Source organism: Pygocentrus nattereri, chromosome 18 (genome assembly GCF_015220715.1).
Source record: "Pygocentrus nattereri isolate fPygNat1 chromosome 18, fPygNat1.pri, whole genome shotgun sequence".
Lineage (NCBI taxonomy): Eukaryota > Metazoa > Chordata > Actinopteri > Characiformes > Serrasalmidae > Pygocentrus > Pygocentrus nattereri.
The window spans coordinates 10956601-10977810 of record NC_051228.1 but is presented as its reverse complement, the minus strand read 5'-3'; the positions used below and the strand labels follow the sequence as shown (position 1 = coordinate 10977810).

Sequence of the window (21210 nt, the reverse complement as noted above, 5' to 3'; positions counted from 1 at the left end):
TGGTTCAACAATGAATGCAAAAGAACAACTCTAGATCACACACAGTTGAACAAATAACAACTCACATGGTTAAAGAAAAACTGTAGCTGCTCATTTGCAAGATTAATGCAGAGCTGCTCAAATCGGTTCACAGCAAAGTTCTCAAACCCAAAGATGTCAAGTATACCTGCAATGAGGAAAAACAAGGTGTTAAACAGTTTTCACAATCTTTTTTTTCTTGGCTTAGAGACCTTTTTGATAACATTTAGTGAAGGTTGGATACACAGGCCTTTGTATGATAACTGACAAATGTGCATAAGCATTTATAAAAATTTATTTCAACAAGTGCCAGTTGCCATAAAGGCCACTTTTGTCAATTCTGATATCGTTAGATCTCAACAAGTGTTATGACAACTAATGCTGGTTGGAATAAGCCTTTATGAATGTCTGTATGAATTATTCGACCAAACTGGTTCAAAGCCTAAAGTTTAAATTAAATTACAGACTTTTGACTTAAAATTTAGGCTAAAATCTATTTGCTTTGAAATTATCTTCAATTATCTTTATTTTTTATTAAAATAAATGAACATTGAAATTTGTCACTACTAAAACAATCATAACCACTATTGAAATTTTACTAAATGTTTCACTCGTGACAATTTTAGGTAATTCTGAGCTTAACTCAAAAACACTTGCCAGTACATGACTAGTAAACACAGCTTTTTACTTCAAAAGCAATGACATCTAACTGGGCAGCAGGGATGCTGTCTCACTTAGCTTACGACTATCTCTACTAATGCCTTGGGTCTAAATAGAACATAACATTATCCTTGTAAATATGCAAGTTCGGAATACTTAATTGTTCTTTTAAGTAGTTTTTTTATTTTGGGATCGCAGGCTGGACTAATTAGGTAGAACTGTTCATTCAGCTTTATGTCAGGTGTCATGTTATGTAGATGTTGTACAGCTTTATGAATGCTGCTCTTCAGTGAAGTGTTACAAATTGGAAAGCAAAAACAATCTGGGTTACATGACCAACATTACCACGACAACGTCATGCATGTGATACAAGTTAATAACCAGAACCGCAAAAGCTTCATATGTGAAGTACAGTGAAAAGTCCTTTGACTAGTGTTTGGTATGCATTTGAATTGGAATTAATCTTAATGGGTAAATGAAAATCAATTAAAAACGTTTCAAAGAAGAGAGAATAAAATGCTGAATGTGACTGAACATGGACTACTCAAAATATTTACCAATTTCACTGAGTGCAACATCTGAATCCAGTTTATGTGACAGCAGCTCGTTGATTTTGCTAACGATCCATCCAAACACTCTGCCATAGACCACTTTAGCGATTGAATCTCTGGCATCTGAAAGGAAACAAACCTGTTGTATTTAAATTTAGACATTGAAGGTGCACTGTGTAAGATTGTCTATTGGCAGACATGGAATATAGTACACAAAACCATGATTTGATTTGTGTAATTACCTGTACCCACAATTACCTCAGAATGAGCCCTTTATAAACTATATTGCTAAAATTATTCACTCACCCATCCAAATCCTTGAATTCAGGTGTTCCAATCACTTCCATGACCACACGTGTATAAAACCATGCACCTAGGCATGCAGACTGCTTCCACAAACATTAGTGAATGAATAGGTCGCACTCAGGAGCTCAGTGAATTCCAACGTGGCATCATGACAGGATGCCACCTATTCAGCAAGTCCAGTCATGAAATTTCCTCACTACTAAATATTTCACAGTCAAGTGTTAGTGGTATTATAGCAAAGTGGAAGCGACTGGGAATGACAGCAACACAGCCACGAAGTGGTAGGCGACGTAAAATGACAGATTGGGGTCAGCAGATGCTGAGGCGCATAGTGCGTGGAGGTCGCCAACTTTCAGCAGTCAATTGCTACAGACCTCCAAACTTCATGTGGCCTTCAGATTATCTCAAGAACAGTGTGTACAGAGCTTCATGGAATGGGTTTCCATGGCTGAGCAGCTGCATCCAAGCCTTACATCACCAAGCACAATGCAAAGCATCAAATGCAGCGGTGTAAAGCGCTGTCTCTGGACTCCAGAGCAGTGAAGACATGTTCTCTGGAGCCACAAATCACGAATTCTCTGTCTGGCAATCCAATTGACAAATCTGGGTTTGGTGGTTGCCAGGAGAACGGTACTTGTCTGACTGAATTGTGCCAAGTGTTAAGCTTAGTGGAGGGTGGATTACAGTGTGGGGTTGTTTTTCAGGAGTTGGGCTCAGCCCCTTAGTTCCAGTGAAAGGAACTCTTAATGCGTCAGCACCAAGAGATTTGGGACAATTTCAAGCTCCCAACTCTCCTTCCTGACAGCAACACAGCCACGAAGTGGTAGGCGACGTAAAATGACAGACATGACTGTGCACCAGTGCACAAAGCAAGGTCCATAAAGACATGGGGGAGTGAGTTTGGTGTGGAAGAACTTGACTGGCCTGCACAGCATCCTGAACTCAACCTGACTGAACATCTTTGGGATGAATTAGAGTGGAGACTGCTATCTAGGCCTTCTTGTTCAACATCAGTGTCTGACCTCACAAATGCGCTTCTGGAAGAATGGTCAAAAATTCCCATAAGCACTCTCCTAAACCTTGTGAAAAGCCTTCCCAGAAGAGTTGAAGCTGTTATAGCTGCAAAGGGTGGGCCCACATCATGTTAAACCCTATGGATTAAGAATGGGATGGCACTCAAGTTCGTGTGTGTGTGTGTGTGTATGTGTGTGTGTGTGTGTGTGTGTGTGTGTGTGTGTGTGTGTGTGAAGGCAGACAAGCGAATACGTTTGGAAATACATTGTATCTACACAGGGAGCATATCCTCTTACAACAGAGGCTGCCACGATACTCCACCATTAGGGCTGAAAGATTCATTTGGTGGTGCTGTAGCACCAGTTAGAATACATAGAAAGAAAAGGTTTCAGTGTTTGCTGCTGGTGCTGGCTAACCATTTTGTGCTGTGAGAAGTCTGAGTATCTATTATTAAGCACCAGAAAAAGCAAAGGAGGGGGAATCCTCAGTCAAAGAAGCAGAAACACACAGAAGGAAAAAGAAATCAGGACAGGTGACGGCACAAAACTTGATGGCCACCATAGGCTCTACTTCAAGCTTGGAAAGGGAGGGATGAGGGAGGGATATCGATTGATTTCAATCTGCAACCTCACCACTAGGCACCACTAAATCTTACACAGTGCACCTTTAATGTCTATTATTAAGAATAAAAATAAACAACACAATTCAATGAAGCATCATCTGCTGCAATTGCGGAACAAAATGTTCCTACATTCAGTACTAAAGTATTTTAGAGGACTGTAACACTGTAATAACCTTTATCTGCAAAACACCAAGTCAAGGAATTTGAGCATCCTGATCATGTGTCAAGCATAAACACCGCAGGATCCAGTTTCATGAAAAATGCAATATGAAAGCTCAAACTGTTTTCTGTGAAAATCAGAAGTGCTTGTTGTTGTACCTTCAGCTTGTTGCTGGTTGTGGAGGCGGTGGATGGACTCCCCTCGTGTCACTGACATTGTGCATGTGAGACACCTCAGCAGTTCCTCCTCCTGAACCCCAAACTGACCCTGAAGCAGAAGCGAAACTTTTAATGACTAGACCGTAGAAGAAAAACAAGCTCTGTTTTCAAAACAGTTTCCAAGCATGTAAGAACTGTAAGTCACAATGAGTATTTCTAGATCAAAACACATACTTGGCCAATTTCATGCTGTAGCGTCTTTTAGCATTTGCTTCTGTTAAATGAGCATTCTGGCATAAAACTTGCATTTTTATATTAATTTATATTTTGCATGGTGTTTTGTCTAACAGTGTTCTTTCACTACAATACCTAGCATGCTTTAAACAGAGATCATATAAACCCTCGGAACAGCCACAGCACTAAGCAAAGCATTTCTAAAGGTTTATATCAACAAGTGCCAGTTGCTATAAAGGCCACTTTTGTCAATTCTGATATCATTCGATGTCAAGTGTTATGACAACCAACGCTGGCTGAAATAAGCCTTTATGAATGTCTGTATGGCTTATTCTACCAAATTGGTTCCAAGTGTAAAGTTTAAAATACATTACAGGCTCTTGACACATTTACATTAAAACAAAGGCATCTAACTGGACAGCAGGTATGCCGTCTCACTTAGCTTATTACTATCTCTACTAATGCCTTGAGTTTAAATAGCTTAATACACTACCCTTGTAAATATGTAAGGTCTGAATACTTAATTGTTCTTTTAAGTGTTTTTAGGATCACAGTTAACAAATGCTTTTTTTTTGTTGTTTCCCCATCTGTAAACCAGAAAATGTCACTTTAGATACCATTGCACCTCCACTGTATGAGATCTCTGTAACATTTATTGGAGGTACATGGTAACAACAGAAGGTGAGGCAGACTGAACTGGTCTGTACTGGTCTAACAATGCAGCAGGAAACGCACATTACAATAAACTACCTGCTAATACGTAGTCTTGCTAAATCCTAGTAGAATCTAAATATAGGGACTCGTGACCTTTTATTGCACCACTCATCTTATCATAGACAGCCAGATGTAGCCAGAGCCAATAGCCTAGCCTTTGCTCCAAGGAGTTTTATTGTGCCAGAGCCAGCAATAATTCACGTGTTTGACTAGCAGGCGGAGAGCAGAGTCGCTAGGGTAGATTCTTAGCATCCATTCACGTAGAACACATGCCTGAGGGCTACGCCTAAGCCAGGGTATTTGAACGAACAATCAGTCTGTTTATTTTACTATGCATGTGCATGGCTGATAATCCCCCAGCTTCCCCCTTTGCTGTATTCCTTCACCCACTCATCTGAGAACAGGCGCTAGGCTCTGTCAGGGTATTATTTCATTGAGACATAGGAGTGCACATCTTCACTTCACAACAATGATATTCAGTTACAGCGCTTAATTTCATCATAAAAACTGCTCCACAATTTGATTCAACTACTATTTTTATAAATACTTAATGCACTAATGTAACTACCTGCACAGTGGTGTCCTAAGAATACACCAAGATTTCGGTTTGAAGATGTGGCTTGGGAATTTATGTCACATCACACTGCACTGTGAGATCGTTGTATCGTATCGGCAGGGTTGCTTCTCTGTGTACATGCTATAAATACTCACTTGCCCTGCAGGAGCTTAAAAATACTGTGGTGGTTTTTGTGGTTTTGTGGTTTTGTTCTGCAGTTTATTGTTTGCTTATGTTCAAAAGTGAATTGAAAAGTCGAATGAGAACGGGGTGTATCCTAAACAACTTCAGAGCGATGTCAAACAACAGAACATTGATAAAAGCAGCCTGATGGTGAGCATTCATACAAACTCCCAAACAAAGAGTGGAGTAACAATCTGAAAATGCCTCCTCTTTCATTCACAGAAGTTTTTCCCCAGCTAATGTGCATATGTCAGTCAGTTACTGGCAATATTTCACTTAGTTACTGGCAATTGGTCACTCAGACACTGGCATATTTCACTCAGTTACTGACAATATTTCACTCAGACATTGGCAATATTTCTCAACCAATGGCAATATTTCACTTAGTTACTGGCAACATTTCACTTAGTTACTGGCAACATTTCACTCAGTTACCAGCAATATGTCACTCAGCCACTGGCAATATTTACTCAGTTATTGGCATAGTTCATTCAGTTATTGGCATATTTTACTCACCCACTAGCATATTTCACTCTATGTCACCATTTAGCCAGCACTGCTAGCGTAATTAAGGTGCTGACTTGAAGATTATTAGTAAACTGTGGTAAATTAAACCCCACAAAAATCTACAGTTGATCACACATGGCTTGAAGTTTACACTAAAATGGCAGTCAACCTACAGTCTTTACCATAATGTTAAGTGTCAAGTCACTACTAGCCTTGGCATCAGAATTATGTACTTTACCTTGTGCATTTTAGCTGGTATTTACAGCTATTTATATATAGTTAGCTGATTTCAAACATGTGTCACGCCCGTCGTTTCTGGTGCCTGCACCTGTCACCGATGGTGAACTCCTACCCACGAACTCCAACTCCCACAATGCCCCGGACTCTAGCATCACTGATCACAACACTCACCAGATCTCAGTCACCTAAATTTTAGATTACCTTCACCTGTTTCTACCAGTATCCATACTTCCTTGTTTCCAGTGTTTCCTTGCCACGTATTGTTTGCGGTTCATTCCCTTCATTACAAAGCGTTCCCTTTTGCTGTTCATGTTTATCCGAGCTGGAAAGGATGTACAGCAGGTTAGGCTGATAAAGGACAGAGAGGGAAATGTACTAGTCAGTGAACAGAGAGTGTTGAGTAGATGGAAGGAGTACTTTGAAGAACTAATGAATGAGGAAAACGAGAGAGAGAGGAGGACAACGGGGGAGAGATAGTGGATCAGGAAGTGCAGAGAATTAGTAAGGTGGAAATGAGGGCAGCTTTAAAAAGGATGAAGAATGGAAAGGCAGTTGGTCCAGATGACATACCTGTGGAGGTATGAAGATGTTTAGGAGAGAAGGCAGTGGACTTTTCAACCAGGTTGTTTAACAAAATCCTGGAGAGTGAGAGGATGCCTGATGAGTGGAGAAGCAGTGTACTGGTCCCCATTTTTAAGAACAAGGGTGATGTGCAGAGCTGCAGTAACTACAGAGGTATAAAGTTGATGAGCCACACCATGAAGGTATGGGAAAGAGTTGTTGAAGCAAGGCTAAGGCGAGAGGTTCAGATCAGTGAGCAGCAGTTTGGTTTCATGCCCAGAAAGAGTACCACAGATGCAATTTTTGCATTGAGAGTGTTGGTAGAGAAGTACAGAGAAGGTCAGAAGGAGCTACATTGTGTCTTTGTGGATCTAGAGAAGGCATATGATAGGGTGCCAAGACAGGAACTGTGGTACTGTATGAGGAAGTCAGGTGTAGCTGAAAAGTATGTTAGGGTGGTGCAGGACATGTATGAGGATAGTGAGACAGTGGTGAGGTGTGCAGTTGGAGTGACAAATGGTTTCAAGTTGAAGGTAGGGTTACATCAGGGATCAGCTTTGAGCCCCATCTTGTTTGCAATGGTGATGGAAAGGTTAACAGATGATGTCAGGCAGGAGGCTCCATGGACCATGAAGTTTGCAGATGACATTGTAATCTGTGGTGAGCGTAGAGAGCAGGTGGAAGAGAATCTGGAGAGGTGGAGGTTTGCACTGGAGAGGAGAGGAATGAAGGTCAGTAGAGACAAGACGGAATACATGTGTGTGAATGAGAGGGAGGCAGGTGGAAAGGTGAAGATGCAAGGAGTAGAGGTCGTAAAGGTGGATGACTTCAAATATCTTGGGTCAACCAGAGCAATGGACAGTGTAGGAAAAAGGTGAAGAAGAGGGTGCAGGCAAGATGGAGTGGGTGGAGACGGGTGTCAGGGCTGATGTGTGACAGAAGGATAGCAGCAAGAGTGAAAGGGAAGGTTTACAAGACAGTAGTGCGTCCTGCTATGATGTATGGTTTGGAGACTGTGGCTCTGTCTAAAAGACAGGAGGCTGAGCTGGAGGTGGCGGAGATGAAGATGCTGAGATTTTTGTTGGGAGTGACAAGGATGGACAAGATTAGAAATGAGCAGATCAGAGGGACAGTGAAGGTGGAGCAGTTTGGAGATAAAGCCAGAGAGGCCAGGTTGAGATGGTTTGGACATGTGTTGAGGAGGAATAGTGGATATATTGGTCAAAGAATGTTGGAGATAGAGCTGCCGGGTAGAAGGAGGTAGAGCTCAGAGAAGGTTTATGGATGTAGTGAAGGTGGACATGGAGATGGTTGGTGTAAAAGTAGAGGAGGCAGTGGATAGGGCAAGATGGAGGCAGATGATCCGCTGTGGCGACCCCTAAAGGCAGCAGCAGGAGAAGAAGAAGAAGAAGAAGAAGAAGAATTGATCTGCCGTGCTTCGACCCTGGACTGTCTTACCCCTCTGATATGTTTTGTGTTTGGTTTATTTGTTTAACATTACGACTCTGGACTGTTTTTGACGACTCTTTTGGATTTGCCCCATTTAATAAAGCCTCAGTTATATATCTGCACTTGTCTCCTCCCTGCCTGGTCGTGACATCATGATACAGTTTTTACTAAATGATGGCAGTTTCTTTTCTATTAAATCTATAAAATAAGTCTCGAGCTTGAGATTAATGTTTATCAGTACTATTACGGCAATGCTTCCTATGTACTATTTCAATAATGCTTCGCTGCATAATTATATGAAATATTTTTCATATCGGCTTTTCCTGCTTGTCCTGATTGTGTAGTTATGTGGATTAACAAGCTACTCAACTCTGCCAGTGAGTTTAGTAAGTCTGTGGGTTATAGTTCAGTCAAAATCAAGGCAAGCAGGAAAATAATAGATCACAGGAATTTGGAAACAGGACAGACAGACAAACCCTGTAAAAATAACCATTGCATGACAAAAACAGTGAAATTAAGGCCCATTCCCATTTCACCCCTTGCCCCTACCACCTAGCCCTTATCCCTATGTTTTGCTTGTTCTCATCTAGGGTTAGGATGTCCTAATTTTTGATGAGATAGAGGGGTAGGGCAAAGTGTTATGCTAGATGTCCCTCCAATTGGAGGTCTTTTTTTTTTTTTTAGAGGCACAATCCAAACAGTGTGTTATGAGGAAAAAAATAAAAACCGGCAAGATATGCAACCAAAGAAACCCATAAATGTGAGTATGTGATTTTTTTTTTTTTTTGTGGGTTGTCCCATTTTGTAGGTGAAGATTTCAACCACTACCCCTTGTAACTCAGTTCCAAAGGGTTAGGGTGACACTCGAAATCAAGAGGTAGGGGTAAAAATAAGAAATGTGATTGGGTCTAAATCACCATCTTCAGATTGATGCAACACAATCCATTGATGCATTTTTACAGTCCCACTCAAAAGTATGTGGGAACATGTGATGAAATGTTACTGCTAAAATACACTATGAAAACGGAGTGGTTATTTTCAACTGAGAAGCATGTGTTGAAAACCACCCCAGTTACTGCCTTGATCTCTTCTGTGGAGCTCTAACGAGGATTCTATGTGGACATTCCTCAGAAAGGGACCTCTTATTGCTGAAAGGGAAATACTGAAGACACTGAAACTCAAACTCACAGCAGTGGCTTTGAGCCAACCTTGAGACTTCTCGGACACTTTCACAGCATCGCTGTCTGTTGTCTCGAATGTGATGTTCCCCAGAGACAGGATCCCAGCAAGGATGGTCATCATGTCCACCTTTTCCTGAGTCATAACAGAATTCAGGTCAATGCAGATTTTAACACAATGCACAACAAATACTGTCACAATTCAGCAACAGAGGCAGGAAAAAAAAAACTTGAGGAAACAACACTCAAATAGGGGAACTCAACTTTTCCTAGGCCAGATAAGAACAGAAGTATACAGATCAGAAATATACAGATCAAACAAAGGAGAGCTTTGTGAGGCAAACTTACAAAGTTCAGAAGTCATTTATCAGTCAGAAAACAAGTGACTGTCAGAAACAGACTTAGTGGACTACCCACTCTATTAAATATATAGTTGCTGCCATAACAAAACCTTGCATCTCTGAAGAGATTATGCTCTTATTATTAATAAGCATAAAAATGAGTCAAAGTTTTATTTAAATAGACAATTTATTTCTATAAATAATTTAAATGTTCACACAATTTAATGCCCAGCTACTGTCACACTGCATAAAAAAAAAATCTAAACTAAAAAAAGTTATAAAAAATAGCACATGGGGGATGAGGGTTTCTGGGTGAGAGGGCTGGGAGGGTTTAGTGGACATCAGAGATCATATTACAGAAGTTTCCCATATGTCTTAAGACAAAACCAAGATTTTTTTTTTTGGCAAATTCATTAAAGTCATATTACAGAAGCAAATCCTATTGTGATGTATGACTTGTATCTTATTTTACAATCTCTCATCTTGTGTTAAAAAGTCCAAAAACTACTCGGTTGAGGTCGTCACATCTGTTACCAATCAGCTGACAATGTGTGCACAGCTAAATCATAAAAATGCAAGTCAGCTAGATAGCAAGACTGCTACCAATGTAAAATTAAAAAGTAAAATGAAACTAAAGTCTGATGAACCGAAGTTCAAAAAAGTTAATATTGTATCTGCGCTTCCCTTGGTTTTAAAACAGGAATACCACTGCTCTCCGGTTTTCAGTGGCATCATCTCTTTAAAGATCACTCTGCCTTATTCTCCTGTCACCTACCAACAACCAGCAGATTAGAAATGTAATATCAGGAACAAGGCAACAGGTTATTACAAGTAACAAGCCTGCCGAAAAGAACTGTAATACGATCTTGTCTCAACGCTTAAACCTCATTACGTAATAAGCCTGGGGTTTTATTATTCAGTAACTACAAGGACTTCAGTGCAGATTGCTTGAACCGTTTTTAGGTTATGGAAGTGTGTAATAAAACTCTGGGTCCACCAGTGGGCCTTGGCCTTTTATGGGGCTAACAGCAAGAGACACAAGAGAGCAGCGACAACCAAACCACAGCGCTCCCCTTGTAATTACATAAGCTGTCTATAGCACAGGCTGAGTGCCAGTTCTGGTGGAGACCCTGTTTCTAGGGATCAAAATTGGCAAAGATCAGTACTGGCACACTCTTGCTCAAAACACAAAATGGACAATTTATTGCTTACATTGTGGCAAGTCTGTGCTGCAGTCGGTTAAGTGCACTCAGGCTGTACTTTTGAACACTGCAGCGGCATTTATACCAAAATATTGTAGTATAATTATGCAATATTCATTGTGCTAAATAGCCAGTTGCCTCTTTCTTTAAGCGTAGAACCTTATTTGATTTATTTGATGTGTTCATTTAACTCACACAGTGGAGCATTTGGATATAAAAAAAAAAATTAATTGGCCAAAAAACCCCACAACATTTGCCAAGTGAGCTTTAAAGAAGATGGAATCAGACGCAAAAGTTTATGATTGGTGCATCCCTACTCATTTCTATTTTCGGCACTGATGTTCCACCTTAAAGACAGTGGTCACACTTTCTAGACTGCTGGACATTTCAGGTAGTAACACCAGCATTTTTATTTTTACCACCAGCCACTGATATTACATTTTAATTTAAATGTTTTTAAATTGAAATGTTCTACAGAAACATTGTGTAGAGAGTCTTTGCAACGTGACGTGATTATTTAGCAGCATTATATTGCATGCTGCAGCGTTTGCATCTCGACTGGAGCTAGTTTTCTTTGCAGAGTGTAAATGCACCTTCTTGTTTATCATTTTTTGTGTCATAACTGGCTTCATAATGAAACTCAGATAAGAAAGTGAGTAAATTTGAGTGTAATAGTTTAACAACCTGAAAAAATGCTTTATTTGCATTTAATTAACAATATTATTATCAACATCAATAAAACCAATAATAAGAATAAAAATAGACAATAACACCAAGGCCCAATCCTATTTCTTATTTTTACCCCTACCCCTTGTTTTCGAGTGTAACCCTTCCTCTTGAAACTGAGTTACAAAGGGTACTGGTTGAAATCTCCCCCCTATGAAATGGGACAACCCTTCAAGAACCGGATACGTCATCAGATCTTGTCAGTGACTTTTACGTAAACAGATGAAACAAGGTTTTCTGGCCATTTCCAATACGCCTCCAGCTGTGGGGATCTCACTTGTGTGTCACATGACAGGACAGGTGAATCATATTTAAAATAGCCTGAAAAAATAAATCGGGACGTGTTTTCCTGTTTTGTCTCCATACTATAGCAATAATGGTATATCACACTGACATTTGCTGTTTATCTGAAGGAGACTGAAGAGGGTGGGCGCTCACAATTCATTCACAACTTCAGTTTTACACATCAAACGATCAAACGAGAGGGGAAAGTTCAGCTCCTTGCTGTTTAAATACATCATCCGCCTTCAAAGAGGGGGGCAATTATTTATTATAGCCACCATTATAGCCATCTTGCCGATAATTCGCATAGCATTCTGGGAATTTTCTCATAACACCCCATATGTAGTGAGCCTTTGAAAAATCTCAGTTTGAAGGGCCATATAGCCCTAACACTTCACCCTACCCCTCCATCTCAACAACAATTGGGACAACCCTACCCCTAGAAATTAATGTGCAAAACGGACAGGCAGGGCTAAGTGTTAGGGGCAAAGGGTGAAACAGGATTGGGCCTAATACTTGTGCACTTGTACTGGCGATCCAGTATAAAAGTTGGAGTACTTTGTTTCTGTTTTAAACTACTTTGTATTTTGGTTCCGTTTTATAGTACTAACACCACCCAGTCATAAAATTAGCTCAAAATAGAAGTTAGGACACTAAAGTTAGGACTGCATTTAGTAAATGTGGTCAAGTTAGGATGCTTTGGTAAAGCTCTTTTCCTATCTGAAATTAGGATATGATAGTGAAATGTTATTTCACAATAGCTACTGACCTATATTTTGTCCAGTACCAGGGAAAGATATCTCACCTGCTCTTCAAAGCCCACCATATCCATGGCATTGGACACCTCACTGTACTTTGCACTCCAGTGCTGCACCATGTCATCCTGAACAAATTTTCCGTTTAGATACCTGAGAGCCAAACAACAATGCACTTATGAGCTCAAGTGCTGTGGCAAACGGTCATAAAATTAATGGGAATTGACACTAAAGGAATCCTACAATAGCACTGTATGTCAGTCAAAATAGATCCTACCATAAAAACCTAATAATTAAGCCATAAATACCTTTAGAGTGAAACTAAAACAGGCAGCGACAAAAGGTAAGTCACTCATATTGACGCATGCAGAAATAGATAAGATGTCACTCCCGAAATGCAACTTTACATACAACAATAAATGACGTCAAGACTGCAATGTTTACTATAATCACTCTGCTGATATAATGACACATGCTAAAGGAAGTTACAGAATGATACATGGAATGACTTACCGGTACTGAGTGGGATCCAGGAGGCCGTACATCTCCTTATCTTGGGGAGAAATGCCAGCCAGCATGCAGTAGAATATGTGAAAGTTTCTCTCACCCTCATCCTGGTGGACCACACGGGACTTTTCTAAGAGGTATTCATTGATTTTGGCCCCTTTCACTGTAGGAGTAAATATATACAGTGTGAGTAATGACAGCATACGGGAAGAAACTCCATCACAGTGCGCAATATGCCGTATTGTGTCACCGATTCCTGTCAGTGAGGCATGACCTTTGGACTGTGTCGGGACCAAGGGTTATCCCCTTCAACCTCAGGCCTACAACATAAGTAAAAAAGAAATCTTTTAATACCCTTTTACTAATAACTGTTTTAAGCCCAAGTTCTCAAAGATGTCAAAAAGGAAAGTTTATGGAAGAGGGGAAAAAGGCTTCTTCATTTCAGCATCAGGTGGCACAGGGTCTCAAGAGACCTAACTGTGCAAATACAGTGTTTCAACCAGCAGTTTATATACCATTTATCTGGGGTCATTTGTCCCCCACCTTACTTCTCAAATTTTGATTAGCTCATTCTATAGTTTGTGCATCTCTTCATCCATCAACCTGGTCATTTTTTTACCAGACTGCTTTACTTTTCAAGGTCAACTTGCCCCTCTCTGTGTGAACCCAGTGCCTTCCAGTGTCTAGAATCTCATATGCAGACAGACTAAGGCCTAAGCTTTGTGAGAGAATTAATACTGTGTTAGCCTACTTTGTTTGGTGTGAACCTTTTTCTTTAAATTTTGACCATTTTGACGGGTGTGAACACTCCACTTATACTTGAGTCCACACCAAACAAATGCCCTGTGGTCAGCGAAAGTCGCAGGTCTCCGTTTGCTTCCAAATGAACACTGGCGCAGTACCCTGCTGTGGGAATGCATTTTTGTGATGGTTTACATCAAACGAAGGAATTCAATATTATAGCACGTTTTTTCTACTTCTTCTAGAAAAACATCTATGCTGTACTGCCTCAGAATCTGCCCGTTTAATGTCTTACACTTTAGGTGGTGCTCATATCATTCTTGCAGCACAAGCTGCCGCTACTAATGGCAGATGAGCAATAATATAATTGTGAAGTACTGCTTTTGTAATTTTGGCACTTGGATTACGTAACATACCACATCAACAACCTGACTGGCTAAACTGAAGTGACACCCCAATCATAAAGAAGCAGATATCAAGTATCAAGTCAAGTTTGACTGTGATTCACACTAATATTAAGGTCTTTGTTTTCATGCAAATGATAATTGCACTTCAGCAAACAAACTAGGTGTGAAAACATTTTAAAAGGTCAGAGGTGTCAAGTCAGACTTTTTGGACGTCATACATCTTTATGTCCTAAAAACACACTCAAAAAGAAGGTCCCAGCTTGATGTTTAGGTCTTAGAGGCAAAAAAAATAAACACATTCTTCCGATCATTCCACGCAATTACACATTTCCACCAGAGAGGTCTCCAAATCCCTAAATCTTACATAGTGTAGAGACTCCACTGATAAATCTATTACAATTTGGTGCCCATTTTTAGCAAATAAACAGTAGGTGTACATTAAAATCTACAGAAGTGTGTTCACTGTACAGGATGTGTTAACTTATTTTCACTTAGAAAACCAACCTTGGACCAGAAGCATCTAAACTTTGTGCACTGTTTTTTCCAATAGTGTCAAAGCTCATTTATAGAAGGGCTCATTTCCCTTTTTTGCTGTGCAAGGTTTATAAGTCCATTTTTTGTCTGCTTACTTGATTAATCATCAAAATAATCTGTAAAATTCTTGATTACAAATACAAAGGGCTATGACAGCCATTCTTCATTTCTATGTTACTGTGCCTAATAAACTCACCTGAAGAATTCTGAAAGCGCAGTTGAATATATTTCCCAAACCGGCTACTGTTGTCATTCATGACCGTCTGGGCATTTCCAAATGCTTCCAGAAGAGGGTTCACCTGTTCATAAGACACAAACACAAGAGCATAAGAATCTGGCTTGTTCGCCACAAAACTAATTTAAGCTGGGAAACTGTATGTTTGTCCTTTCAGGCCTCGAGGTAAACACCTTTTACTGTTCATCAGCACATATCCCACAGACTGACCCACTTTAGTTGCAGTGCTCCAGAGAAAATCACAGAATGAAAACAAGCAACCTTACAGCAACAGCAGAACACGCAGTGTGCCTTTTTTAGGAATGAACACTACGAGAAGTTATTTGATGGAAAAGAACCATAATTATAGCCATCCCTAGTCTGCTTTACCACACACTATACCTATTATTTATAAACCACAAACATGCTTTAAGGAAAATTTCAATGATTTTCTGCAGTGTTTTTTTTTTTTAAACGTGTGCTACTTGTAAGATACAGAGCAAAATCGCCTTTCGTTAATTTCTTAAGCACACTGCAGCATAAATCAGATTTACTTATTGCTTATTTAAATTTCTGCTACTAGTTTAAGATATGATCCAGGACCTGCCTTCCTCACAGAATGTCCATCGGTTCATATTCCAACATGTGATCTTAGATCTGCAGATACTGACCTTCAACAAATCTTCTTCTTCTTCTTTCGGCTGCTCCCTTTAGGGGTCGCCACAGCAGATCATCTGCCTCCATCTTGCCCTATCCACTGCCTCCTCTACTTTTACACCAACCATCTCCATGTCCACCTTCACTACATCCATAATCCTTCTCTGAGGTCTACCTCTTCTCCTTCTACCCAGCAGCTCCATCTCCAACATTCTTTGACCAATACTGACCTTCAACAAATACCTTCTGTAAAAGAAAACACTACTCTTCTAAACTGTCCGCCTTTTATTAGACTGTCAAGCTCAGTGCACACTTTTAAGGAACAGTTGAAAGTGTCTCAGTTCATTTGAATGCATCTCTAATTTACCTTCAATCATCGCCTTATATGATTTTAAATGCTCAGAATTTCTTTTACTGTTGGTACCATTACCATTAAACTTTATCACCTGTCAGCAATTTGAGCTGCCACAGGTATGCAGGTTTAAAGCAATTTGAGCTGCACCAGAGAAGGGTTCTCTAAAAATAGAGTTTGAATGAGGTTGCTTGCTTAAACAACAACAACAACAACAACAACAACAACAACAACAACAACGTTCAAAATTCAGAATGTCTTTTCTGGTTCCATGTAAGCTTATTCAACTGAGATAAGTATTTACCCATCACCGCCACCATACTGTTGACATACCACCGTTCAGTGCAGTGATGACAACAGTGATTGTGGTGCTCGTAGATCCACCATTTGCACTCCTTTAGTTAAGAAAATATCCAGAAAGATAAAATGTAGCCATGGTGTGCCGTGTGGTTAGTGGCTGTAGTAAAAACAGCAACCAGAAAAACAAAATGGTGTACGCTTTTACAGCATCCCTCCTGTCTGATGCCGTGAGGGGAAAAAGGCTGACGAGCCGAGCCAGTGAAGGAGAAATCTTTTCCTAGCGAGAAAAGAATTTTTCAGCATCTTCCCATAACGCTACCAAGTCTGCTCTCAGCATTTTGTCACAGGTAGAGTTAGGTGAAGGAAGAATTCTTTAGTTCTGAACATTTTCGAGTTTTAATAATTGTTCATGATTGATAACGGACACTGAATAACGACTGACTTATGCATTGTAACTATTAAAAATATCTCTTGTGCTTTAGCTTGTTGAGAAACAGGAACATTAGCAGAAAGTACCAATTCCCATCAAACACATATGTTGCCATCACTAATTTTTGCCATCATGATTGCGTTTGATGGTGGAGTTGAAGATGACCACTGAATGTCACTGACCTTTCCACAGGCCAAATGATTCCAGTGATTTGTATGCTCTTAGCTCCTGCAGTGTGTTTGTAATTACTGTAAATACTGCCTCAGCAAACATCTACACATGTTATCATGGGCACTAAGGTACAATCAGGTCTCAAAGACAACTTATGAATTTGGTAAGGATTTGAAAATCACAGGTGGCATTAACTGCTCACACACATTATGCTGACAGAATGTCAACAATATGGCCTCAGGTTACATCCTGCTGACTGAGACGATCGCAGTGCAGGAAAGAGTCTTGCGCAGCATGAGTCTGTTTAACTACCGACTTTCAGCAATGCTAACGCTGCTCACCAGCCACGGCAAGCACAAACTCTGTTCATAAAAACATTTTCGATACTGCAAGTCTTCATTTTGTTCATGATTAGGGTCACAATAAAACAATTACTAGAAACAAAAGGAACAAAAAATGAGAAGAAAAAATATTTTTTACAGAACCTGATGGAAAAGAGGTTGAAGCTGAAGTTAACCCCTTATTTGCCAGCTTGCCAACAATCTGAATCTGAAGCCAACTTTAGCCATGTGAAAAGAGGAACAGGAAAACCTTTTTAAAAGAACTGGTAAAGAAGCTTAGACACTTTATGGAAAACAATACGCAAAGTTTAGATGCCCTGGTCAAATCACACATTTTGTTGGTTTTCTAAGTGAAGTTAACACATCACCCTGAGTTTCCCTTCACCTCACATGAACTAAACTGGCTTCTCATCATATCACTATAAACTGTAGCTACTCAAAAGGTGGGTGAAGGTTTAGGATTGATTAATCTCTGCTGGATCTCTTTATCAACAGCTCTGGCGCCGTCTTAGTTACAATAAAGTGGAGGAATCGACTCCATCAGTTCCAGTGGCAGGAGTCAATGGTCAGAGCTGACCTCAGAAAATCCAGTGTTGTGCATCACTATAAATGAGAGCGGACTGGCTAGATAACTGTCCAATTCAGACACCAGGCAAGAGTCCAGCGTGTGTGGCAGGGGCTTTGAACAGCTTAACAAGCTTAAAAACATATTTTATCTTTATTTAGGGTGATGGTTCAAATACAGACCCCAGTTCAGGGTTGCCAGATTGTGCAGGGTCCCTGGCATTCTGACCCACATTGCTATAAAAATAGTCATTTATCAGTGATATTTTTTTCAGTGCCAAAAAAAGAAAACATAAATAGCCTTGATAACATTCATTAAAACATTGAAAATATTGTGATAGTGGGGCTGGAACTATTCTACCACATAAAGCCGTCTATATAATTCACAAGAATGAGACAGGATGGGGTTAATGACACACACACGGAACATGAACAGCTCAGTCTGCAGAAGGAGAATTTGCCACATGGGCAAACCCAGGAGTTGGGTGTAGTAAGTCAGTGAGGATGCTGAGCAGGCCTATTGTGCTGCTCAAGCAGCTTTGCCTCAAGCCAGCAGTTAACAAATAGGCCACGAGAGAGAGGAAAGCGAAAAAAGAAAGCCGGAGGTCTGGAAAACGGTTTGTTTTGACTGGTGGGACTCCCGTGCTCTTTCTGGAGATCCTCCCATGACTCAAGTTACCCACAAAAGTACACACACACACACACTCTTACGATCTCCAATCACATGACCTGTGATATACGAGACTACTTTGTGAGCTTTACTAAAAAGTTCTGAACGGGGCAGGAGGTACAGGATTGGCCTGAACATCATTCCATAGATTTAAATAGTACTGAAGTATCCATTCTCAACATCATCCTTAAAAACAAGAATATCTGAAGCCTTTTTTAGTCGTTCTGAGAGACCAGATTCGCTTCAATTATAATCAGTGATTCAGTTCACACCAGCTGTGCTAGACGTGTGCATTACTATGACAGCCCTGTGTTAACTCCTCCAAATGATGTAATTCCTCAGAGGCAACTGTTTCTCACACAAGACTTTGTATAGCGTCAGGCAGCTCTCCCTATTTCTGAACCTCCCCCAGACTTCCTGTCCTACCAGCACAGCCGTGAGAACGTGGAAGAGCCTGAAACATCTCTGAATGTATACCAAAGCACATCCCATTGTTCATCAGTAATGGATGTATGCACGACAGTAAGGTTTTCTGATGAAATGCACCGAGATAAGTTCCGTTTTTACACGATTCTCTTTTTCAGCTTGACCCTTATGAAATGTAAAATACCGTTAAATTTCAAATCATTAACATGTTTACATTTTCTATACCATAACTTACAGAGCAGATTTTAATATTAGACACCAAAAGTATTTTTAGAGGTTTTATTCAACACTGTGTTGTGAGACTGCTGTGAGAATGCTTGTTATAACATAAGCATTCTCAATAATTTAAACATAACTAAGAAGTTACAGCCATATGCAAAAGTTTGACTCCCCATAACTATGTTATATTGAAAACTGTGAAAATAAGTTACACATCGTCTACAGAGAACACACTTCTAGACATTACAATGCGCAATAACTGTTTATATGCTGAATTTAACATACTGGGGGAAATAAAACTTAAAATGTAGCCTGTATAAAATTAATGGTATATTTTGTATTTTATGTTTATGTATTAATTTCAAATACGCTAAAATCAGTAAATAAATAGAAATGTACACTAAGATTTGCAGGAAAAAGGTGTGTCACTTAGGAAATCAACAAAAACTTATGCAGTATTTTATCATGTTATCTTCAGTCATTTCACAATCATTTACAGCTCCATACATCTTACTGGACACTCTTTATTTATTTCTTACTCCTGATTATTTGAAATCTGTGAAGTTACACAGGGCTAACATATTACAGTCATTCATGACATCAAATCAGTAACCTATATTCAAATCATTAATATTTTTTATATTCTCTATACTATAACTTACAGAGCAGACTATATTAGCTATTATATTAGTTAAAATAATAAACAATAAACTTTGGGGTCAAGAAATGTCTGTGTGGCCAAGCTGGGCCTGTAATCAGGAGATCGCAAACTCGAGCCCCAGTGATGCTACAAATGTCTGTGGCCAGGAGTCCAATAGAGCACAATTGGCCTCGCTCACTCTGGATGAGGGTAGGATGCACCCCCCCCATCTACCTCCCATCACTTGGCACGATGATAGCCAGCACGGGCATCTGTTAGCTAATGTAACAGAACTGGTGGTTAGTGTTCTACTCCCAGCATGTTCAGCTGCCTGAAAGTGACTGGCATCGTATGACTTGGAGGAAGGAGGGTGGAATTGGATACGACCAAATAGGGGAGGAAATAATGAGCTTAAAATGTCAACTTGTTCCTTAAAAGACATCCTTCTGGGAATAAGGACTTGATATAAAAAAAAATAAAAAGCAGAGGTCAAAAAAATCCACTGTCTGAAAGAAAGCCTTGCACCAGCCCCGTACAACATGTTTCCTTTGACCTTGGCCAGAAACGTAAAAGACCTCAACTAGAGCTTCACACAGATCCTTCATTTCCTTTCCTTTTTTCTTATACACTACAATAAATCCACAGTCTTTCAGCCATATACTTAAAGCAACGGCAAGTTCCCTTCATTGAAATGGATACAAACTCACTCCACTGGGCTATAAGCAGAAAACAACAACACAGAAAACCTACAGCACTGCATCTTCAGTACGAAACTGTTAAGCCAGCAGTAACCTGGGAGTAGACTCACCATTCTGTACCGGTTAAACAAGAAAAACATGTCTGACGAACACATGATTCAAGTTACAAAACAAGCGAGAGCCATGAAAAGAATGATTTTGATCAAGCCACATTACACAACTACCACAACTACACAAGAATGGCTGAATCATTCTTACAAGTTCTCATAAGTCATAGCTCTTACTTGAAATGCATACCAACATTAGGGTTCCTGTTAGGGTGTCATGATGCATTTATGTGGAGATATTGCTTCAGCTGCATGGAACTGGATTACAATATTAATATCTCCGTCAGGGTCACGGGGGGATGCTTGAGCCTATCCCAGCAGTCTTCGGGCGGAAGGCAGGATACACCCTGGACAGGTCGCCAGTCCATCGCAGGGCAGACAGACAGACACACAGTCACTCACACCTAGGGGCAATTTAGCATGTCCAATTGGCCTGACTGCAGGTCTTTGGACTGTGGGAGGAAACCGGAGAACCCGGAGGAAACCCACGCAGACACGGGGAGAACATGCAAACTCCACACAGAGAGGACCCCAGTCACCCGGCCAGGGAATCGAACCCAGGCCCTCCTCGCTGTGAGGCGACAGCGCTACCCACCACGCCACCACACACATATACATATATATATACACACACACACACGCATACATACATACATATATATATATATATATATATATATATATATATATATATACACACACACACACACACACACACACACACACATATATATATCATAAAAGTATTAAATTCTCAGGCTATTTTCACGCAGTCAAAAACAATCTAACTGGATCATGGTGAAACAGATCATATT

At 40.1% G+C, this 21210-nt stretch overlaps 1 protein-coding gene across 2 annotated transcripts in view; it reads right to left on the bottom strand.

Annotated features, from left to right (window-relative positions):
• The window catches only part of LOC108441067 (myosin-IIIb), a 59052-nt gene that overhangs the window by 25266 nt on the left and 12576 nt on the right, over positions 1-21210 (bottom strand). For both annotated transcript variants that reach the window (XM_017720358.2, XM_017720359.2), the window contains exons 5-11: positions 14803-14905; positions 12931-13087; positions 12468-12570; positions 9122-9247; positions 3490-3598; positions 1236-1352; positions 66-166 (exon numbers count right to left, since the gene is read on the bottom strand). In XM_017720358.2, coding sequence (XP_017575847.1) covers positions 66-166; positions 1236-1352; positions 3490-3598; positions 9122-9247; positions 12468-12570; positions 12931-13087; positions 14803-14905 — 816 coding nt within the window. The remainder of the gene's footprint in view (positions 1-65; positions 167-1235; positions 1353-3489; positions 3599-9121; positions 9248-12467; positions 12571-12930; positions 13088-14802; positions 14906-21210) is intronic.